Source organism: Cardiocondyla obscurior, linkage group LG06 (assembly GCF_019399895.1).
Source record: "Cardiocondyla obscurior isolate alpha-2009 linkage group LG06, Cobs3.1, whole genome shotgun sequence".
In the NCBI taxonomy this organism is placed as follows: Eukaryota; Metazoa; Arthropoda; class Insecta; order Hymenoptera; family Formicidae; genus Cardiocondyla; species Cardiocondyla obscurior.
Genome location: NC_091869.1, coordinates 6160197 through 6183609, shown reverse-complemented (window position 1 = coordinate 6183609; position 23413 = coordinate 6160197). Strand labels below are relative to the sequence as shown.

The window sequence follows — 23413 nt, the reverse complement described above, 5'->3', positions numbered from 1 at the left end:
GGAAGGAATTAATATTTTTTTTTTATCATCAATTAAAATGTAGCTGCAAAAGTATCAAGCTAAGAATCTTATCGTTTTGTCAAGGAGCGATTTTGCGGAAATTTATTTCGAGGTATCTTCTTTTTCGCGCCGACGGATTGATATCTCCCGGACGGATAATCGCGAGTGAAATTTGCAAATCGAGTCAATGACTGTTGCCGTCACATCGGGCTAATTTGCGACGCGAACGGACAAGCGCAACATCAAGGCGCGATTAAATCGCGAGCGAATACCGATCTGAAATTACACCCGTGGCGCCGGCATTACCGGATCGCGTTGCCTCGGATTACGATTGCGTTTCTGTCTTACTTGTCTTACCCGCGACAAGAATGTAATACAGAGAACAGGACACCGGGACACGAAGGGTGGCACGCGGACACGAAGGAACGCAACCGTTGCGAACGCGCGTTCCTTCCCTCGAATCCCACGACGCCTCGACGTACAACGTGAGACTAATGCACGAGAAAAAAGAAAAGAAAAAAAAAAGAAAATCCCGCTCAAAGCAGTTATGCGCTTTCTTGCTCAGGCTTCGTCGCGTTATTAAGGCTTAATGAAGTTTCACAAATTAATTTAATACTTTCGCGTTTTCGGAACTCTTATTTTTAAGGATCTTCCAAATTACGTGGGGGAGAGAAAAAAATTAATGAAATGAAATATACAGAGAATATTTTAAATATTTAAAAACTTTGATCCACCTAATGTTCGTAGCTATTAAATTTAAATTTAAATCCGTCTGCTGAAAATTGCTAAATTTACGTCCGTAGAAAAATATGTACTTGAATCATATTTATAGCATGAACGAATTTTCGAAATGTATATCGTCGCGCGCGGGGGATACGTGTAACAATTATCTTCTTTTCCAATCGAAATGCAGACGCGGAACGTTGCAATCGTGAAATTAAACGCATATGCATTTTGCATTCTATGGAGCGACTAATTCCTAATGGAAACAAGAGTATCACCTAGGAGCTAAAAGCCGGAGGAGCTTTAGGGCAATCAATCATGCAAATTGCGATCGCGGCAAAATCTCTGGGACGCCGTTCACGATTCCATATGGTAATGCCGCTAATGCAACGATCGCGTATCAACGGACATATGGGGTGTCCCTAAAGTCACACGTTTTCCATTCACGAAATATCACATGAGATGCGATAAAAATTTTCATAATTATTCCTTTAACAGAGCCGTATTTTATACCAATATTATATATCGCGTTACAATTTTTATAAAAAAGGAAAAAAAAACAACCCATGATTTAAAGCGCGATTCAACTCAAGCTAATTATTTCGTAATTGTTAAGTACAAGTCATCTTTTTCCGTAATTAATAATATTAACAACGTCGATGAATAAAAAGTCCCGTTTAAAATATCTTGTTATCGTGTTATATAAAAAATGTCTTTAAAATTATCAGTTTATTCGTTTGTCGAGAGAGAGAGAAAGAGAGAGAAAATAAAAAACCTTACGCAATGTACACCTCGCGAAAAGGGGAGTTACGCATTACACAGTGTAGATACTTTATCGACTCATCGGCCGCAGTAATAATTGATAAGGTTCATTATCGAGATGGCATCGATTTGTTGCAAATGCAATACACGGCCGTTAATTAAATATTACACGAAATAACGAAATGAACAATTTTCTGGCTCACTCTCCGTCCCGTCCTTCGTGGATCATGAGCCGTCACGTCTTCGTTGTTGCATTTTTGCTACGTAATACGAGGCGCTTCGTATTTGTTTATTTAGGTCTCGACGACCTCCTTTACCGCGTAACGATGCAAGAAAAATTTGCCGCTACCGTAACCCGAATGCAATCGATGTTTCGCCTCGTGACACTTTATTACAGCATGCGTCCAATTACGAAGTGGCGCTACGTATAAGCATGTAAAACACGTCCAGGGGGCCGCCTCCGTTCCTGCGTGTTGCGGTTATGTGACTCGTTACGTCGCAAATTATTTTTTATGCTGTAATTATGAAAAACTGTTATGCTTTACAGCGGCGTATGCGGGCGGCGGCCGTTACAAAATCCTTATGCACGCTGTTACATTTTACGATGCACTGATGATATAATTTTCCTAATTAACATCATCACGCGCGCGCATGCACGCGGAGGAGAAAGAAAAGGAAGAAAGAGTGGTTTACATAAATAAAAAAAAAAATTTTAACTTTTATTAGAGCATTTAAGGGTCGCGAATATGGGGCGGATTGCCAAGTCGTGTTGGATTTTATACTAATTACCGCAAGTCGATTTTGTATTTAGAGTCCTCTTATTCGACGTCCTACCTTCGTATAATTTAGCTCGTTCTTCCTCAGAAATCAAGTACTAATTTAACAGAGCCGTCATTGATCGATAAGCTAGAGCGCTAAATGACGCAATTATTTGTTACGGAGCACCCGGCGGTATGCACCGCGCAGATTGTTTATGACCGGATAAATGTACGGTGGAGAAGAAGAGGGTGCAAAGGGACCGGGGCTCACATGACCAAACCCTCGGCGTTCAGTCGACAACGTGTTCACCTGGAAAGTAAAGGAAAGCGCGCGCCCGGGAGAAACGCGGTCGCTCTCTCGCTTAACCTGTCGGCTTAGCGCGAGAGTTTCGCAGGATAGATTGCTTTAATTTAAGTGGAGTTAGGCTAGCAGCCCCGGACCCGGCACGCATACTACTTCCAGTGAGTTAGGTTACCGACGGAGAGTCCGGCGTCCCGGGCTTAATTCGACCCCTCCCCGGGGGTCCCTGTATTCGGCTTTCACGGAGTCTCTTCTTCGCCCCCTTCTGACAGCTTGGGCTTAGCCCCCTCCTTTGCAGATTAGTCCTAGAGTCGCGGGGGCAGGGTGCGCGGGCGGAAAGGGCTGAAAAGGGGCTCGAAAGGTGCCCGGACTATGGTGGATCATTCGATATCCACTCTCGCCGTTAAGGCAAAATCGAACCTGGCCGACTGCAATATCCGCATCCACTCGAACCCGCCGCCCATCCCTCTCCTCCTCCTCCTCCTCCACCTCCTCCTCCTTCAACCCCTTGCGAAACCGCTGGCTTTCATGCTCTCGTCTCGTTCTGCGCTAACCCTCTCGGCTTTTTTCACACTCACTCCCTCCCTTTCCGCCCTCTCGTTCGGTCCTATTTCGACGGCGGTGATCGTTACCACCGCGAGCTGTGCAGACTCTCTGCGATTCGACTCTCGAAAGCCCGATTCGCAGAGTGAATTTCGTACGCGGGCTCGTAACAATCGAACCGTCGCTTGGAAATCGAAACGATACGAATCGTACGGCATTCAGGCTTGTGTCAATTAAAAATATAATTTCACCAAAATGATAAGGGCTGCGTAACTTTTTTCATACAGTAACGATTTATTAAAAAACTTATAGTTCATTATTTGTGTATAAATGCCGCAGATTTAATCAATACTTTTAATTAATTGCCAGGTGCAAATCGTAGTAAAAATTGCATTTGAATCTTTAAAATTAGTTTTTCCTATTATTAAATAAATAAATTTTTGTCTTATTACACGTTGAATTATTTTGTCGCAATTCAAACGGTGGTGTATCACTTCGATTTTCAGCTCGGCTCAAGTATTTGCGTAACGAGAGAGCTGCATAGATTTTTCAACGACGTGGGAAACGTGTATCGGTGCTCTTCCGGTGGTTTGCGCGTATCGATTTTACCCGCGAAAATCCCGCGGGAATTAAATATTTATACAGCGAATTTGGGCATGGCGTTTCGCCGAATGTAAAACGCGAGGTCGCGCGCAACCCGGAAATAGATGGAACGAAAAGTGCAATGAAATGTCTCGCGTTGACGTGCGCGGGCAATCTCGCCATCTGAAAATAGCCTCTAATCGGGAATATGAAACCGAAAGATATAAATAAATTAATTCAAATCAGAACGCGTGGTATTAAAAATCTAGCTTCTTATAATAAAAAATTATTGACCATGCACAATTCTTTTTATTTGTTCCTATTTATATTAATTCTTTTTTTTTATTTAATCCTATTTAGTTGAACAGTAATTAAAAATTTATTCGCTATAGTACTGACGATAAAATTGGAGACTAAACTATTATTTTAAAGAAATAACATCCGCGTATGGTATATGTATATGTATATCCTATACGATGCGACACATGCATACAGAAAAAGATCAAAACTAGCCAGTCTGATATAGTCTACGAGCGTCGTAAATCAAACAGTATTTGCGGATGTACATTTAACCGAGTACTCTACACGACATAAATATTTCAATCCCCTGAGCAAGGCCGACATTTGTTGGCTGACACGGACAAAATTCACAAATTACAGTTTTCGAAGTTTATGCGTGAAAATAGAAAAGAATGTAGCGAAAAGAAAAAAAAATATATATATGTATATATCCTCCCCGTTCCTCCTCGTGCCACCGCTCTAAGCACAGAAAGGGACACGAACGTGATTCAGGAAATGAAACTGTAACTATATGATTTCCTTTCCGCGTTTAACATTTTTGTCATGAAAGATAGATATCGCCGCTGTATTTGCGAAAGCCCTCGAACTGGTCGCCATGTATCATATCGGCTTTTAGTTCCGTTATTCAAATGACATAGATTGAAAAGTGTAAATATGGTAGGATCAATAACAAATGCCGACAAAAATGCCCCGTTTCAAAGCGCTATATTATTTCACTCCCACATATTATAACTTAATTTATATTTGCAGACATTCGTTTTTAATTTTTAAGTTGAAAAAGAAAATCAACCCGTATTTAACAGCGAATTAATACGTGTTCACGTTGATAAATGTTTGATTAAAATAATAATCTGAAAATCTGACGACATTTGAAAAGTTAGACGAGACTAAAGGCATTTAAATTAATAAAATCTGTAATTAACTTTCCTTCAACGAAGTTTTCGCGATTTTATTTAGCAAGCGATGATCGATATGATTGATAATCTCCGTATCTCCGAAATCTATTTTGTTATCGCTAACTTTGAAACATTTTATCAGCCGCGTTAGAACGAAAGTTACAAATGTGCCTCGCGTAACGCGTCGTTTTAATATGAAATTTTATTTCCAACTACCGACGGCTATTTGCGAAGGTGCAATATTAACATAGAAATGTATATTAAAACTGCGTCGCGGAAACACAACTGGCGAGAAACACGCTCTTGTCATCTAATTTCTACAGATTCCTTTTCTCGCGCCGCTCTCTCGTCGCGCCGCCGCGAGATTCGTTCGCCGTCGGCCGTCGGAATTTTTCTAGCCGGGTCTTATACCGAAACGGGCCATGCGTTACGACGCCGCAGTAATTAAAAGTGCCCTTCCTCCCTCCCCCTTTCGACCCCTCGAGTTCGTGCCGCTCGGTGGACAGTGCGCGCCGACGGTTTTTAATTGAAAAAATTTCACGGCAAACTTTCTCGTCAACTGCGACTCGCGCGGGGTGCTCTCTCAATGCGCTTTCGCAACGGTCTCGATTAAAAGATCATACTCCGTCTCTGGGCCAGCTGTATTCTCGTCTAACTGCAGATATTACTGCGACTAACGAGAATTGTATACTCGAGGAAAAATGTCAGCGAGCACCCAGGATCACGTCAATAATAGAGGAAAATTAAAGCGTTGCGTTATATTGTAAAAATAAAAAAAAAACTATTTGCGGCAAAAGAACGAAATATAAAATATACGATTTTTATGTCAAGTTGTTTGACTCCGTACTTGGTAGGTACGAGTTCTGTTGAATTTTGATAAATTTTCTTAAGGCTCGAAACGGTGCAAGTAGGACGGGAAGGTGGAATCGAACCGAGTGATTTTACTTAAAAAGACGGTAATTGACGGTAACGTGAGACACATTAAACTTAACCATACGACGCAGGGAGTAGTATCGATTGCGCAGTGTCGTTCGGATTCTGGTTTCTCGCCGTACAACTCGGGCATACCTAGTGACTCGTATTTCAAGACAGAAACGAACCACGGCGTTCTGAGCGAGGTGCGCGATAAAATCAGTTGTAACGACGGGATTCATTTCCCTTCGTATCAATCCCGCGGACGAGCAACAATACGACGGCGCAGAAATTCGTAAAATTTTCAAGCGCCTCCCAGCGACGAAGAATCGAGCTTAGTTAAATGGCGACGCAAAAATTACACGCGAATTCTAATCGTAGATTAATGAAATAAACGCCATTTGTCGCGGACAGCCCGATCTTCGAAGCGACCGTCGAAATAGCGCATCGTGTTTTACGAAGATAAGACTTTAAGGTCTTAATCCACGTCGAGATGAAAACGGAGCGGAGACGAGCGACGTTCCAATAATCTAGAGCGTTACTCCCGACAATTACGGCATGCGGATTAGCGACCGAAAGAGACTAATATGACGACAAATAAAGAAAAAAAAAGTCTAATAAAATTACAAGATCAAGTCGACGTGACGTGGTCGTAACGTTTTATTACATATTGCGATTGTTGGAATTTTATTATTGCCGAATAAAATAAATATAATATATTGAACGCATAATAAAAATTCGAGCAGAATATTCAGTTTTCCAAAGTGAAGATAAAACACGTGTAACTTGATGTTTGACATACAGAAATGTTTTCACGCGATATAAAACTGCGATCAAAATGCGATGAATAAAATTGCAACGAGAGGAAATCGCGAGGCATAATTTTCACTTCTATAATTTTTAAGGAAGAAGAGAGGGAAAGAAGCGACGTGAAAATTAATCCTGCAAATGTTATCGGCACGAACTTCGCGTTAGAATAATAATCACGGAAAGTGTCCCCACTAATTTAATAGTTCCCGATACCTAAAGTAAAAATTTTTATTTTGCTCACGTAAAGGATAATATAAAATGCGACATGTAACATAACGCGATCGGCGATATTGAATTTGTGTTAAAAAGATGTTAGTCCGATATATCGTGATGTCCGATTTCGCAATCATTTATTTCATCGAATAAAGACTCAAAAAAAAAAAAAAAACGACGGAGGAGTTATTTAAAAATAGAATAAAATTGTAATATTACTTGAACGTATAAAAATAAAAAAAAATATAGAAATTTTAATGTGAAAAAAATCTTGTAAGATCGCGAAAAAAATATAAGAGATATAAAGTCGGTTTCGAACTCGAGAGATCCCTCGTCTTTGAACGCCAACACCTAGTCATCTAAGCCAAAGCTCTTACTGCTAATTTATTATTCGTGTTCTAATCGTAAATTACTCTATGAACGCGGCTCTATTTCGATCCAAATTTCCCAGAAGAGTGCGTAACGTTTCGCTGGCGATCGCCACGCAAAAGTATAAGAAACGTTGGCTCTATTTAGAGTTACTAAGTCGCGAAGAATTAAGGAATTATCAATCTTACTGAGCATCGTATGCGGCACGAATGCAATTTCCGCCGTCGATCCGAAGAGGAAGTACCAGATACAAAATTGATATAATTTAATCGGTTCTGAAACTAGATCGCAGATAGCGCCGGAGATACTGATAGCGCCGTTTTACGAAGATCGTGAAAACTTTTACGAGAGCATTCTCGATTCAGATATGGAAATACGCGCGATTGGTATAACTACCACGGAAACGTTGCTGTAAGACGGCAGGATGCCCAGACAATCTCCAAGAGTACATTCGTAAAGTGCGCAGTAGATAAAAGACATGAAATTCGTGTGGGAAGAGGAGGTGGAGGAGAAGGGAGAGAGAGAGGGAGATACCCTCGTTTGCGATTAACGTTATTAATCCCGCTTTGATCTCTTCGATTGCAACTTAAAAAAGGAAAGAGAGATCGAGTCTGTTGCAACAGCGAATTCCGGATATACGGTAATAGCTATTTAAATCGCTTGTAAATCACGACGTATCGCGAGTCCAGATAAGAGTTATCAGAACAGTTCATTGTCGTAAACCTCGAGCCTCCGTGGCTCCGAAGTTAGCCGTGTACAAAAGTGTGCTACTACAGAGATATACTTTAATAACTTTCTCTTCCGACGGATTTCGAAGTTAATAAGGGGACGTAAATTTCCCTCCTTCCGCTACATCGAAGAGAGAAAGAGAGAAAGAGAGAGAGAGTGAAAGAGAGCAGTTGTTTGCGGCGTGAGGTAAATTAGTATAATAAAAGCGTCGTTCATTAACCCGGCTACTTCTCAATCCACTCTTCAATCCCGCCCGGGACCTGAATTTCTCGTAGAAATCCCGCTAATTAATCAGGAATATAACTTCGTGACGGCGCAGTGAGAACTGATGATCGGCGTAATTCTAAGTTTTTTGCGCCGTTTGAAAAATGACAAATGGAAAGCGGGGCGACCGGAAGCAGCCTGTTCGCGGAATCGCAAGAATCGAGATCATCAACCGACCATTAAGCGGGAGAGCCTTTCGTTAGAAGCGCACGCACATACGCAGCCCACACGTATTTAATTGCGCCTATGCAGACGGATTCGCACATACACGCACTCGCAGTGAATCCCTCGATAGCGGGAGGTAAAAAGAAAAGAAGCGAAATGAATGAATCCAAGCGAAGAAATAAAAAAAAAAAAAGAAAGAAAGAAAGGGGGTAAAAAATACTAAGGGGAAAAAAGACGCGAAAAGGGAGGGATAAAACGAGAGGACAAGGGTAGATTACGGAGAGACTGAGAATAGAAATAATTACGTATCTGGTGACTCTTATAAGTCGCTTAATAACGCAAAAAAAAAATTACTTGTCAAAAATGCGAGAACGGTAAAAGTATATCGAACAAACAAATCGAAGATAAAGACGGAGTCAAAAATTAAAAAAAAAAAAAGAGAGAGAGAGAGAAAATGTGAGGTAAAAAGAGACAAAGGAGAGGAATTAAATCCCTTAAGAACTGCAGGCAGCGAAGAGAAGAAGAAGAAAGACGAAGGGCAAAAGAAAGAGAGGAAGCGGAACACGAGTAAGGAGAAAGAGAGAACAATAAAGAGGAAGATCTTCGAATGCAAATGTAGAAGAGGAAGAGAAAAAGAGAAAGAGCAAGAGCACGGATCGAGAGTCGAAGGGCGGCAGGGCATTAACGAGCAAGAGAGCAAAGCGGGAGCGGGCGAGCGAGAATAGGAAGGACGGAGGTGGCGAGGGACCGGATACGCGGGACGGGAACGCAGGGGAAAAGGGAAAGAGGCAACCGAGAGAGTAGGACTGAACTGGGGGGAAGAACGGAGGACCAAGAGCGGAACGAAGAGGCCGCGAGTCTGACGGGAAAAATCAATAGCGGCGAGCCGGCGAATCCAACCCGTCCAACCCTCTCGCCTCCCCTCGTCTCCTCTTCTCGCCACCGGTGACTCCCTCTCTGCCCGCAGGTCTCGCCATGCAATCCCTGCTCCTCCGCATGCCCTCTCTATCTCCGTCTCGCTCTTAGGGTCGAACCCGAGCCCACGCATCCACACGACTGCCCCGGCGTACCAAGCCTCTTCCAACCCTCCCTTTCCCCCTCGCGCCCTCGCGCCCAACCGTTCTCTCCTCGCCCTCTTGGTGCCCTCCCGCGACGTCGATAGACCCCTCGAGCCTCCGCGGAAATCGCATACCGCGGAGGCTGCACGAGCCGGCGAAACAAGAGTACTCGCCTTATTCTGGGACCCTTCACCCCAGCTTCACCACCCCTCCCCCCGCCTCCCCCACATACCGTCCTTCACCGACGATTTCTCCCTCTGCTCACAAGTAACAAGACCGAAGGTCAGGGTTAACACAGTCCTCCGGGATATCCGTGACGAAGCCGAGGACTTTGTATCTTCAAAAGATACAGCAAACATAATGCAGATTACGACGGCCGTATTATACGTTAGTCGAGTCCCTAAACGATGGCGACATTTTTTTTTAAGTCGAAGAAGATTTTTAGATACGGTAGGGAAGCACGCAATATATTTTACGAGCCAGATCAAACATCATGATGTATTATGATACCCAGTTCCGCGTTAGTTTTTCTATTCAAGAATTTCTAAACGATATTGTTGCGTGATTAACGTGTAAGAGAATACATTTTACTATTGTAAAGTAATATAAAATTAAACAGGCACGCATATTATTTTAGCGGTTTAACAAAAGCTATAATAACTGATCTAAAATCGTTTAGAAAGAAAAAAAAAAAAATCTAAGCAGTTCTCGCAGAAATTTATTCTAAAAGCTAAGCCGACCGGTGAGAATTTCAAGGCGTTTGCGAAAGACGAAAGCTGCAAAAGGTAAAACTGTATTTAGATCGGTTGAGCCTGCTCGCGAAAGTACGGCCGTGGATGTCGTCGGGCTCCTTTTTACATGCTCGTTTTACAAGTGTACAGGACGGGAATACCAGACGGCGAGGTTACCGCGCAGGAATTTGAATACAATGGGGGCCGGTCTGAATTTTTATCAACGCGCCAATGTAAGCTCGCGAATCGAACAACGGGCGAATGCAAATCCCGACGTCAATTAAACTTTAGTCACACCATCGGCTATTTCCCCCGTAGAGATTGGCGCTATTGCGATCGCAAACACTATATAGCGTCCGAATAATTTCAAATTCGTGAATTTCTGATGCCATTAACGAGACGCCGCGGTGGAATAAATTCCGAGGTTCGAGATAAAGCTGATATGCTAATGAGTAATACGTCGAAAATAAGGCGCACTTGGTTCAACAGCTGATTCCGATGATTAACAAATATAAGTTGGCTGGTTTTATCTTGTGCCGAACGTTGAATTCCGCGTTAGAAAAAAAAAAAGAAAAAAAAAGAAAGAAAAAATATTTTATTAAACCGTTTTAATCAGAGAAACAACAAATTACTCAAGTGCACCAGTAGAACGTGTTATCGCCGATTTAACTCGACGATTTCGAAATCGAGATCGCGCCTCTCGAGGTTCCGTAACATTCCGCCGTTCTAAACGCGTAGCGTATTTTCCATTCCAATAGGATTTTTGAAATACGAGATGCGTCGTTTTTAAAATAGACGTTTTATTTATGGGAGGACTCCGACAGGGCGCTGCTAACTGTCGCGATCAGCAGTTCTTCTCTTTCAACCGGCGACGTCGACGTGACTAGCGCCGACGATTTGTCTCCGGTCGCGGAAACGTCTCCGAGATTTCGCGAAGTAAAGGCCCCAACGGCGTTCTAAATATACGGCTCCTCTCTCACGCAGAATCGCGGCGCTGAGGGCCGGCCGGTCATTTTGCATCGGTTTTCGTTAATTTCGCCGCACGACGCGCCGTGAACGTCGTCGTCTCCGTCGTCACGCTTTCTGATTTCCGAGTGCGCGACACGCCGATATCGGCCTAGGCCCACATTAGCAGCAATATTGCGCAACGTTTGTGAAAAAGGAAAAAAAAAAATAATAATAATAAAAAGTGAAAACTCCTGTAAGCGTCGTTATACAGTTATTAAAAATGCGAGCTCGCGCGCGGCGACAAAATGTAAATATCGTAAACGACGATGCTGCGAGCGCGTATGTAAATCTATGCAAATCAACGCGATACGTTAGTCTTTATATTTCGAATTCTTTATTTTAAACAACATTCGGATTTTTGCCGGAATTTCTTCTACCTTTGTTCGTCAGGCGCAAGCGGCGCGCGATGTAGTTCACTGGGGCAGAAAATATTCTACGAACATCTATGTTTGCGGATTACCGTATATTTCAATAAAAGCGAATATTTCCTGCGTGCCTTCGGCCATTACGTTCTCTCTTTCTCTCTCTCTCTCTGCAACGAACAGCAGAATCTGATTGGAATTGACGTATCGCATGGAATAGTTTATAAAAATTAATTATCACGACAGCGACAGTTACTTCTATTTCTATCCGTTTGTTTCTCCTTTTTTTTTTTTTTTTTATTTGATCCGTGCCCAGATATGCGTTTTGAATATGAGCATTAACTTTGCGCGTGAACATTCCCAGCTAATTAAAATAAATCCCACTGTTATTTGCCCCGTCGACTAGCGATGAATGTGCAATTACGCGCGTTTAACTATGAACCTCGGCGTTATCCGGCGCCGAATATTATTTCGCCGATACGCGAACGCCCTGATATTCAACTCCGAAAAGATTAATCAAAACCCCAACGCGACCTTGAATGCGAAATTATGAACAACGTTGCGGCCTCACCGGCGAGATTCCTCGTGCGGCAAGCCTCTCGCGTGATTTATCTCGCGTCGTTATTATACGCACGGCCTTGCCCTAAGCCAGGGAAACACATATAAGACAGACCTGGCACGGTATTACACAACACGCTCCTAATTTCCGCGGCCTCTCTGGTCGGCTTTCCAGCCGCAGTAATTTCAACGTGTCTCTCTTTATTACACGTATCAAACGTATAAATGCATCTGCTCGCGCCGGCGATCGCGATCAGCGGCAAGTGTCCGCTCTGAGAACGCACTCAGGTGTGGGATTACTTTTTTTTTTCTTTTTTTTTTTCTTGTTATTTCCTCTGCGAATTTTTGTTCCGCGCGCAAGGTATAATTTTTCGCAAGAGCTCGGCCTCGACGGAAGTAAACTGGAGAATTTTCATATATCGTAACCGAAAGTGTCTTTCTTCCGATAAATGTGATGAGAGGTTTAATTATTTAAATCGTAAAAACCTTTCGTACTTTCCGGGGGTAATGAAAGACGGCTTCTTTTAATGCTTCCGTGCCTATAAGTGACGTGGAAAAACTCTGGCGTGTCCGAACGTCATTCTTCTCACGACGTAGCACGAAAGGATCAAAGGTCGATACGAGTTTCATTTTCCGATTTCATGTCGCGCGCTTACGTAAAGGTTTCCACCCTCGAGGGTGGCGCAACGTGTCCGTTCATTCTCTCTTAAGATATCGATCGAGAGAAAGAGAGAGAGAACGAAACGGCCGATTCTTCTTCTTCGCTCTTCCGTGAACGGAGACGGGTCTTCATCGCGAGGGAGAAAGGGGTAAAAATAAAATTGTCCTGCGATCGTAAACAATTTTGCAGACGCGAGCATAAGCGCTTGCAAAAACTCTGACGAAACTGCTACTAAAACTTTCAATCATCATAATTGAAATAATTATCAAAAGCAAACTCCGTGAATTCGCCTTTGTTTCCTTCGCGTAAACCTCGAGGGGGAGATTTTTCACGTAAAAGGCGCGGGCGTAAAAGACAACGTAAAAGTTGGCCGCAAACGCCGACACGCCGGGGGAGGCCGACGTGTCGTCAACACCGATTCTAATTTAGATAGTCACGGTTAACCACGTGCTGACAATAGCTCGTTTCGGATGATCTCGATAAGCCCGCGCGCACCATGTTGCTCCCATTGCGGAAGAGACTCTCGGCCTCAACATTTTTCGCGATCGCGGCCGTATACGTTATAAAAGGAAGTTCGACGAATTTTCGTCACGCTGGGTTCAATTTGTTTACTTTCCGCATTAGAAAAGATCGGGAACGCTCGTGGAACCGTACTGCAGCTTGGGTTACATCGATATGAATTATATTTTAATATGTTATATTCGCGAGGGTAACAGTAATGTTCTTATTACATGGTGGAAGTATCATAACATAACACGCGAAAGGAAAAGAGAAAGATGTGCCAACTAATACCTATAATTATATTACGCATTTATGCCGCACTAATTACAAGGTACTCCTAAACTAGCTAAAGACGTATATCGCGTAGCATTTTCTCAGGCTCGTAACTGCGCTTACACGCATACCGATCTGTTATCCGCTAATTATAATAGCTCAGGAGATATTAATCTTTACCGTTAATTTTGTTGTTATTTTTTTTCTTTTCTTTTTTTCTTTCTTTTCTTTTCCCTTTTTGTTTCTTATATCCGGATACTGCATATATTTATTAAATGTATATAATGCTGATAAGCATTTTTCTCTTACCGCGTTTTACAAATAATTATTACATAAAAAAATGCATAAACATCTGGTTCCGATGCTTATCGCGGAATATAAATACCATGAAAGAGCTCGAAGCCGTTACGTCGTAGCCACGTTGATAAAATACAAAATATATTCAAATTACGACTATGTCCCAAGTAATTAATCCATTAAGCTTTAGAAAGCACTTTCACGCTTTTCTTTTTTTAAGTCCTTATAACTCGGGTTTTAATCAAAATTTTTAGACCGTAATTAGTACTTGGGAATAAAAAGAGATGCTCTTTCTAAAAATGTAGTATGAAGATAGCAAGATAAAAAAAATACTCCTGGTTTTTAATAAGAAAAATTTTCAAAAAAAAGAAAAAAAAACTAAACAAATATTTTTTAGAAAATAATTCTCGCGTATGTCAAACAATAATTAATTTTGCAAGTAATAAATAAGTAATAAGTTATTTCATGATTGTTCTGTCCGATGTCTTTAAGATCCCCCTCCTCTTTTCTCTCAGAGATTCCTTTTAATTGCAATCATGCAACACTCGCGGAAGCACGATATTGCGCGACAGTTTACACAACGCTCTCAATGTTGTACGTGTAGAATAAGCATTTCATTATTACGTAATTGAAGAAAAAAAGCGAGCAAGGCATCAAATAACGAATAAAACGCGGCAATTAATATGCGAAAATCCATTCGATACACGGCGCGACCCGGCAAACCGACGGAATCGCGAGCGATAAAGAAAAGCGTTTAACCGAATTAATACTTGGGCAAAATTATTTTTAAATTGCTCAAAAAATCGACGAAACAATAAAAATGGAAATATGAATGGTTTTGCCGATAGGGCGCGATAATTTATTAATAATAATTTTTTAGAAAACGATTAATGGACTTGACGGGGGCGATCGAGCGCGGCCAACTATAGCGGCGATCGTCGAATTGTTGGCGTTTTTCATTAAATTACAGTTTTACTTATCGCGATAACTGTCCCAATAGAATGCGAAAAATGAAAATGAACTCTTTCGTAGTTCGTTATCGGAATATGTCGCTTCGACGAAAAAAAAAAACTCATTAACGCCTTACTGCATTAAGACTATTGTAACATCGGTGCAGCATTATCTAACGAAGTAACGACAAAAAGTGCAACTTGACGCGCTTATTTTTGACTGACTTTATTCTGGAAATCGAACGAAATATTTAATACGATAGAACAAAGCGCGATCGAGGAACTTTAATTACGAAGCGTATCTCAATTATGTAGAACGTAAACGGATACTTAGCAAACCAGGTGAATGTACATAATACGTAAGCAACTTATTTCAATGCAAGTAATTTTGAAAACATGAATTCTTCATAAGCTTCATTTTGTTCCGTAAAATGTAAAATGCGGCGAGAGGAGGGCTTTGATTACTGACCTCGTTTTCGCGTAATTTAATACATAATCTTATCAAAACATGACAGCGGGAGTGTAAATTAAACGAAAGTTGATCTGCTGATTCATGTTAGACCGGCAGCTTTTATCGCCTTACAATGTTCAACATGGGGTTTTCGCGGGTTTTCCCCGCCTCGCTCGAAAAGTTACGCGCACCAACGTCCTGCGAGCCCGCAAAGTTTATAAAAGTTATTCGTCTACATTCCGTAAATGGGCTTCCAGAGAAAGAGCGAATTGTACCGTGGAAAGCGAAGCGCGGTGCAAGCAAAACGGCGAGAAACGAGAGAGACAGAGGCACGACTTACGCAACAACGGCAAATAACGCTAATGAGTTCGCTACTCGTATTCTTTCAGCAAGAAGCTCTCCTTGGAGCAAACCCATTCCTAAAGAACGGCACGAAAACGAGCGACATGTTGTCGTATTTTTCCGAGACAGAAAAAAAGGGAAAAAATATATATATTTATTTTAAAATTTTTTAATATCGCGGTGACATTCCTGGACGTTAAAAAAAATTATCACGTTATTCTGCAACACTTGTCATAAGTGCACTCCGTATGTATTACTATGTATAATTACCGAGAATTTCTTTATTGTAAGAATTATGAATCTACTTGACGTCAAGTGATTATCACCAAATAAAAAAAACCACTACGCGGCATTGTATAAATTTGTAAAAATATAGACGTTATGCTGCGTGCAAAACTTGACACTAAATTCTACCATTTTTCACGTATGATATTTCTCTTCTTACATAAAAAGGTACTTTTCAGAGATGATGTATAGTAACGCTTTCTGTCATAAAATAAGGAAATACGTCAAGTTGTAAAACAGTGGAAAATACAAAAATTTTATATTTTCCAAAATTTTAGTATGCGTACTTCTCAGCTTTTTATAAGTGACATTTTTCAACGATATTTCCTGGAAAGTTACTGTCGAAACGAAGCAACAATTACAAAACAGCCACAAAAACGCAAGAGGAAATCATAAAACAGTTAATTATAAAAGCTTTTTAACCGCTTTCGTAATTTACAAATTTTATGTTATTAAATATTTTATACTTTTAAGTTAATATAATTATTTTTATTTTATTAAGGGTTTGATTTTTTTTTTCAGTTTAGCGAACGATTAATACTTAACAATGAAAGTGAAGAAATATGCCTACGTAACAAGCTTTCGTTTAAAAAAAAAAATTAATCGGAGTAGCCGTTAGTTAGATTCCCGTTAATAATGACATTCCCTCCCGTACAAAAAAAAAAGCCGCTTTTCAGCTTCTTGATAATGATACCTCTCAACGGTGCCCAGCAACTCGTGAGAGAAACGCATGTCGACATATAAATCAGCAAATAATAACCGTGAAGACCTACGGAAGGAGATAATACTCGCAATGGTCAAACTAACGTTCTCGCAAACGGGACTTCCCGGCCGGATGCCACCGTTGGCATCCATCGCGAATGATTGTCAATGGCGATTGGATTTACGCTATTAAGTGATTTGCAACATACCTGGACTGGTCTGCCAAGATAGACCGCCGATGAACATTTTCCTAGAAAAGAAAGACGATTCCATCAGGCTCTCGGTGTCCAGCCGCGGCTCGTCGACGGAAGAGGAAGCGGACGCGGGGAGACTGCCCGCAGAGGGTAACTTCCGGTACCATTTTGCAACCCCCTGCGCAGCCTCCCGCCTTTGGCGGCAGGTGTCACCACACATCAACAATCGAACAACACCCATTTTCATTTTGAGATTTTTCCTTCTTTTTTTTCCTCGCGAGAAACACGTATCGCCGCGACGCGCCCGAAGACGAGATCTTTCGCTCACGACCGAGCCACGCGCGAGTTACGCGACTTCTTCTCGGACCCGGCAGCTTCGCCTTCACATCCCTCCGCCATTCGCCCGCAGTTTCACACACCGAGTCACACGCACATAGAGATCGATTTGATCGATCAACCGGTCACTATTTCTTTCTCGCGGTAGAGTCCCGTCGGCCTCGAACTCGCGCCGCCGCGCGCCGGAAGAAACCGCGCGATGTACACCTTATCTCTGTCGAAAATTGCCATCGATACGAAATATTGGGAAAAGATAACAGATATTCGTAACTTGTGAAAACCGTAAGCGAGATAATCTGTGATATTTCACATCCCAGCCCGTACATTAGTTCGCTTAATAATTATTATTTCGGTGCTTCAAGAAATACCGTGGTAAAAGAAGCTAAATTGATATCAGAAATTTCCGTGGATCCGAACAGAAAGTTTTGCAACTCCTGAATTAAACTGAGCGCAAAATACCAGAAAATTTTAACAATAACGTTAATTACGTTTGTTCGCTCGGAAACTTTTCCGTCGAGAAACAGTCACTGGGGCTCGAGCACGTGTTCGTAGCGGGCTTATCGATCACTATTTCAGGGCGGAAAATCTGTTATCCGTCTTAGTGATCGGTGAACGATCAGAGAGATTGTTGACTATCTGCACGAGAGAGCGGCATGCATTTGCTAACGGCTTTATGTGGATTCCGGCGTGTCATAAAGAGGCTCGATAGACGAGGACTCCTCGCTATCAAGGTCGTAGAACGATAAAAAAAAGAAAAAAAAACTCCCCGCGATAGCCGAGGCTTTTTAGATAGACCGCAAACGACCGTAACGCGATCCGCTTCGCGAATAAACGGAGTCAATCCGGAAGGCTTGCCACCGGCAGGTCAAATCTTCCGTGGAGGCGAATTGCCGCGCGACAGGCAGTGACCATAATCGATCCACGTACGCGTCATTAATTAGTCGGCTTAAGTATCCGTCAGCATGCGTCGATAAGGAAACGACCCTCCCGTCCTTTTCATTCATGATCTCGTTCCCCGTTCCGCCACGCGGATGAGGAGCGATCCCCTCCTCACTGCCGCTCGCTCTTCATCATCGTCGTCGCAAATAATCGCGCCTCGCATTATTACACGGTGAGATAACGCTCCCGCTTGGTGGACGTAATCACGTGGTGGCGCATTTGAACATCGATTTTCCGAGCCACGATATAGCCATCTTCCTCCCACGCGCCTCCCATCCCTTCGCCGCCGTTTCTCCCGCTCTCTCGCCCTATCTCTGTCTCTCTCTCTCTCTCTCTTTGGTTCTCTATCTCTCGCATCCTATCCATCTAGAGCTTCCCAATTGGAAGAATCAAAGTGGGCTACCGTTCTCTAGCTCGCGAACGCCGCCAAAAATCTAAAACCGGGATCCAGATAATCTTAATGCGGCAATTACGTATTCCCGATATCATTTATCGTTAATGCCAGCGTCACTTAGCATCTCGATTTATCAACAAGAGCAGTATCTTTTTTGAACAAAAAAAAAAAAAAAAAAGCAATTGAGATACATATCTCGGCTTTGCAAATTTATTTTGATACTTTTACGGTATATTTTGTACAAAATTGAAAAGGTGTTAAAGGTTTCATGCGTTGGATCTTCGGAAATTTTAACGTATAATTGAACGCGTAATTTTATGGTACTGCATCTCTATTTAAATTATTTCAAGGTGTAAGCTTAATTAATATTGACTTAAAAAAAAAAAAAAAAAAGAGAGATTTATCAAATTTTATTAAAATCTTAATAGATAAGCGTGAATCGATCGCAGTGCGATCCAGCAAATTTATTTGCTATCTAATACTATCATTGTCGCTTCAGTTGGAAATTACAGTTCGTTTATTAACGACGATCGAGACTAAAAATCGCGTTTCTCGTCGGTTATTTATCAGCTAAACTTGACATCGAACTGAATCAGCTAACCCTAAACGATCGCAAGAAAAGTTTCCAAATCCGATCGCAGAGGACCTACGTCTTGTTCGTAACGCGGGGGTGCTTCGTTTTGGGCTAATCACGTGACGAGACCACACGCGGTTCCGCTCGCGGAGGAATCGATTCACCACGTGGTCATCGCAAAGGCGTGGTGTCTTCACGTGCGATATTCCGGCGGTTTCGCGAGTTCTTTTCGCGAGTCGGCTAACGGGGTAGAATTCGAAGGTGGAGGTACGTCTCCTCTCCCTTCCCCTTTCTCTCCATTCATCCGGCTCTCTCTCCCACCCCCGTCGTGGAGGGTAAACCGAAGTGAAAGAAGGCGCCACCGGTCCGAGAGGAGGCACGCATATTCACGCGCCCGGCAAACATAAACACCATGCGTGCTCGCATCGCGGTGATCTCACGATCAAACATTCGCGTCATCGATCGGCTCGAAATCATAGCGAGATACGCGGTCCATCGAACTGGGACGTTAAACCAGAGGCACTGACACGGAGCAGGATAACAAAAACACAAGCCTTTTTTTTTTTTTTTCCCAAGGAGAACGATCGCCGCGCGGCATCAACGCACTGAGAACGAAAGCGCTCCATTTTCCCGCCCCCTCTTTCTCCTTTCACACTCTCCCACGCATCCACGCATACATACGTCTCTCTCACGCTCGCGCTCTCTCTTTCTCGCTTGCATTCTCGCTCCCTCCCTTTCTATTCGTTCGCTCTCTCTCTCTCTCTCTCTCTCTCTCTTTCTCTCTCGTGTGGTCGATCGTTGATGGTCGATGTAGTGGAATGTTTCGTGGCTGCCCGGGAGTTGTAAACGGAGGCTGCCGTTCACGTGGTGGATGGTGACAACCGTCTCTTAGATCTTTTCCTTTCGTACCCTGGATCGTTCGGCACCTCGGCGGGCGAACCACTCGCTACGATCTCCTGGTTCTGGGACTCCATAGCAGCGCGCGGCGCACGATTGCTCGTCGTCGTCGTCGCGAGGCTCTCGTGTGCCTGGGGTGTCAGCGACGGCGCTCCGCGAAGTTTGCTCGCGTCCGAAGTGGCGGTGTTGTTGTGGCTCCAAGTCAGGCGGACGGTGTCCTCGCGACGGTGATCTCGTCGCCGACGGCAGCGGCGAACGTCGTCGCGACAAGGCTCGTGACGTACGTAGGGGGTGGTGTCACGACACGCGCGAGACTTCTCTCGGAATTTGCTCCAGTTGTGCCGGCGCTTCAGCTACGTTTCCTCGGAAGCTTCTCGTCCCGCGGCTATTTCTCTCTCTCTCTCTCTCTCTTCTTTCCTCTTCTATCTTTTATTTTCCAGTCGCCCTCCGGGTTAACGGAGACAGCGTTGCGTGCGTTGACAATCGCACGTCACTGTAACGGAAGCGCGACTATTGACGGCGAAGAAGGTGTACGCGAAACGGGTTAAGGGTTCTGGGTAACTCGCGCCTGTCGCGCCGGATAACGACGGATGACAACGACGACGACTACGGCCGGCAAGGATGACGACGACAACGTGGAGGACGAGGACGAGTACGAGTACGAGTACGAGTACGAGTACGAGGACGATGACGACGACGACGACGACTAATAGAATACACGAGGGAAAAAGGCGGTCGACCTCTCGCTCGCTCTTTTTGACTCCGATACTTCGACTCTTCCCTTGGTCTCTCTTCGGCCAGTTGCTCTCTCTCTCTTTCTCTCTCTCTCTCCTTCTCTCTCTCTCCGCACTCTCCTCACACTACCGACTACTAAAAACTAAGAAGGTGAGAGGTTACGTGGCTGCGCGGTACGGCGACTACTGATGACGGGCGGCGGCCGGTACTCGGACGTGCGACGCGCTCTGCGAGAGGTTCGACGCGACACTGCGCTCTCGGCGCGGGGCGGGGGAAGGGGGCTGGGGGGAGAGGGGCATGCGGTGACGGCGGCAGCAGCATCGGCGGCGGTGGCGGTGCCAGTGGAGGCGGCGGCGGGGAACGTCGGCACTCCGGAACGCTCTCGAGGTCGGCAGAGAGGGAAAACGCTTGCGCTTGCGCCGTCCCCACGCAAGTCCGCGAAACGAGGAGGACACGCCACGACCGCGTATACCCGCCTCCGATCGCGACCTGCTCGCCTGCTCTCGCTCGCTCGCTCGCTCGCATGCTCGCGAGTGGCGCCTGGCGTTCGCGCGAGCGCGCGAGTGAGACGCCGGCGAGAGGGTGATAATCCCGCGCGCGTGAAAAAGTCCGACCACCCGCGCGCCTACACTACTTGCTCCACTTCCTCGACGCCGCGTGACCCGCGCCCGAAAAATCTAACCCTCGCGCGGAAGAACCTGGACTTGCCGCGGCCAATTCACGCTCTATACTTTTCTCCTCGCTGATTACAGGCGTTTTGTATATTATCTAAAAAAAAAAATTTTTTTTAAACGGAAATAAAAAAAATAATAATAATGACGGCAGCTTAAAAGGTTTCTTTGAAAAAAAAAAAAAAAAAAAGAAACTTGCGAGGTAGTTAAAAATCACTCGTATACACGCAACAAAAAGATATAACGTCCCCTTTCAGCTGTAATGATTTATACAAAAGTCTATGCGCGCGTCATGTTCCATCGCTCTATCCAATTACGCAGAAAAACAAACGGAAGTGACTGTCGACCTACTGCCATTGTAGAAAGCAAGGGGTTAATAGTTGTCCCGTTTCCCTCGTTCCGCGCAACTCATCCCCTGGCGACTATTAATTTGCCTTTCGACGGAATACCGGTGATTATCGATTTGATCGGTCGAAATCTGTAGCGGAGAATTTTTGCTTGCTTCTAAAGTTTATCAGACCGCGCGTTTCCACTAGTTTTAATAGAATCGTCGAATGAGCAGCTCGTTTGTGCAACAAATCATTCCCGGTCGTTTGCCTTTCGATTTGATGTTGACTTAATCGAATTTTCTACGCGATCGTACGATTTATCAACGCTTTGTATAACACGATCGCTCTCTATAATTTGTGCCACGCTCTTTTGACGAAAACCAGCAACGGTTTAATGAAGTCTATCGATTGTGTATATGAGTACGAAAAATATAATTTTAAATATGTATACCACACTCCGATACATTCTCCGCTCATAATAATTTTACTCGGCCCTATTCTGCTCCCGCGTCCTGTTGCAAATTATAAACTGTCTGTAAAAGCGGCTTTAGATTTTTTATCATGCAACATTTTGCAATTTGCCCCGCAGTGGAACTTTCGTCGTGCATTTTACGTCAGCGTGGTGACGCGGCCAAAAAGGAACGCTATTGACTAATAAACTGCGACCGGCAGTTGCGACACTTTTTTTCTTTTTTTTCCAAAGTCGGCAAGGTGCGATCACATGCGGGAAATGCGCAGCGGAGGAAAGGCGCGCGGTGAAATTCGACGAAATTCGTCCAGCTTCCTCACGGCGCGGTTGCACGAATAAGAGAAGCTACAATACGGCGGAAAAGGGAGAAGCGCGGGAAACGAGGGAGGGTGAGCCGCGGGGCAATTAGTTAATTGAGTTGATCGATGGATTTCGTTCGCACGACACACGCCCCCGATTCGACGTCTGATTGAGAGGCACCCCTTGCTGGCGCCTGTTCGCTCGTTTTCTCTGTTGTACGTACACACGCGACTCGACCAGCCCTGGGCGCTTCAATGTCGACAAAGGACCGCACGACACCGACGACGGAGGTGTTTCGGAACGTGAAATACTACAAGGAAACGCGAGAGACGAGATTTTCGTGGATTGTTAATCCTCTTGTGCTCATTAACGAGTTACCTGGCGATTTAACTGATGAGATTTACGCTCGTTGCCTAACGTGATAAATACCAAAGATTTCGTATTGCGCTTCGAAGTGCTTTTTCTTCAAATCATTAAAAAAATAAAAATAAAAAAAGTTATTCCTTAATTAAAAGCAAAACTTTTATCAAGTCTTTAGATCTTAGATCGATAAGTAGCGGATGTAAGGAGAGCCGAATGATTTCGCGCATTCGAGCGACCGAAAAGAAATTATTTAACCTCGACGCCTAACACGCCTTCTAATTATATGTATATTAATTCTCGCGCAGACTTTGATACTGCAAATTCCGAAGTAAACGAGAATTTTTATCGAATGTATAAAATTCATGAGTTTTGGCAAACGAGGAAATAGACGACTCGTGAGAGAAATCGGTATTCACAATAAGTAGTCACGAAGGATTTCTCCGGCTGAAGTCGTGACCGTCTGTTCCTGATGATATATCCCACGGGATCGCCGAGAACTTGCCAATCACTATTCGGGGATTTACGTCGTCCCCGAAGTGACCTCGCGGTAGCTCATACAGAATCGTCCTAAGCCATGACATCGCCCGACTGTAGTGCATCCTTCGGCCAAAGGTCCGCGATCGCGCTGGCCGCAACGGATTTGCATAATACGAGGATAAGAGTGAGAGAGCGAGAGAACGAGAGAGCGAGAGAAAGAGAGAGAATA

At 43.8% G+C, this 23413-nt stretch overlaps 1 protein-coding gene across 9 annotated transcripts in view; it reads right to left on the bottom strand.

Annotated features, from left to right (window-relative positions):
• The window catches only part of Rbp6 (RNA-binding protein 6), a 531138-nt gene that overhangs the window by 449060 nt on the left and 58665 nt on the right, over positions 1–23413 (bottom strand). For 3 of the 9 annotated variants that reach the window (XM_070658097.1, XM_070658096.1, XM_070658095.1), the window contains exon 1: positions 16716–19846. The exons of 1 other annotated variant lie outside the window; for it this stretch is intronic. In XM_070658097.1, the coding sequence (XP_070514198.1) occupies positions 16716–16947 (232 nt within the window). In that variant the 5' untranslated portion in view covers positions 16948–19846. 5 more of the 9 variants (XM_070658098.1, XM_070658100.1, XM_070658102.1 and 2 more) reach the window with 5 other exon arrangements.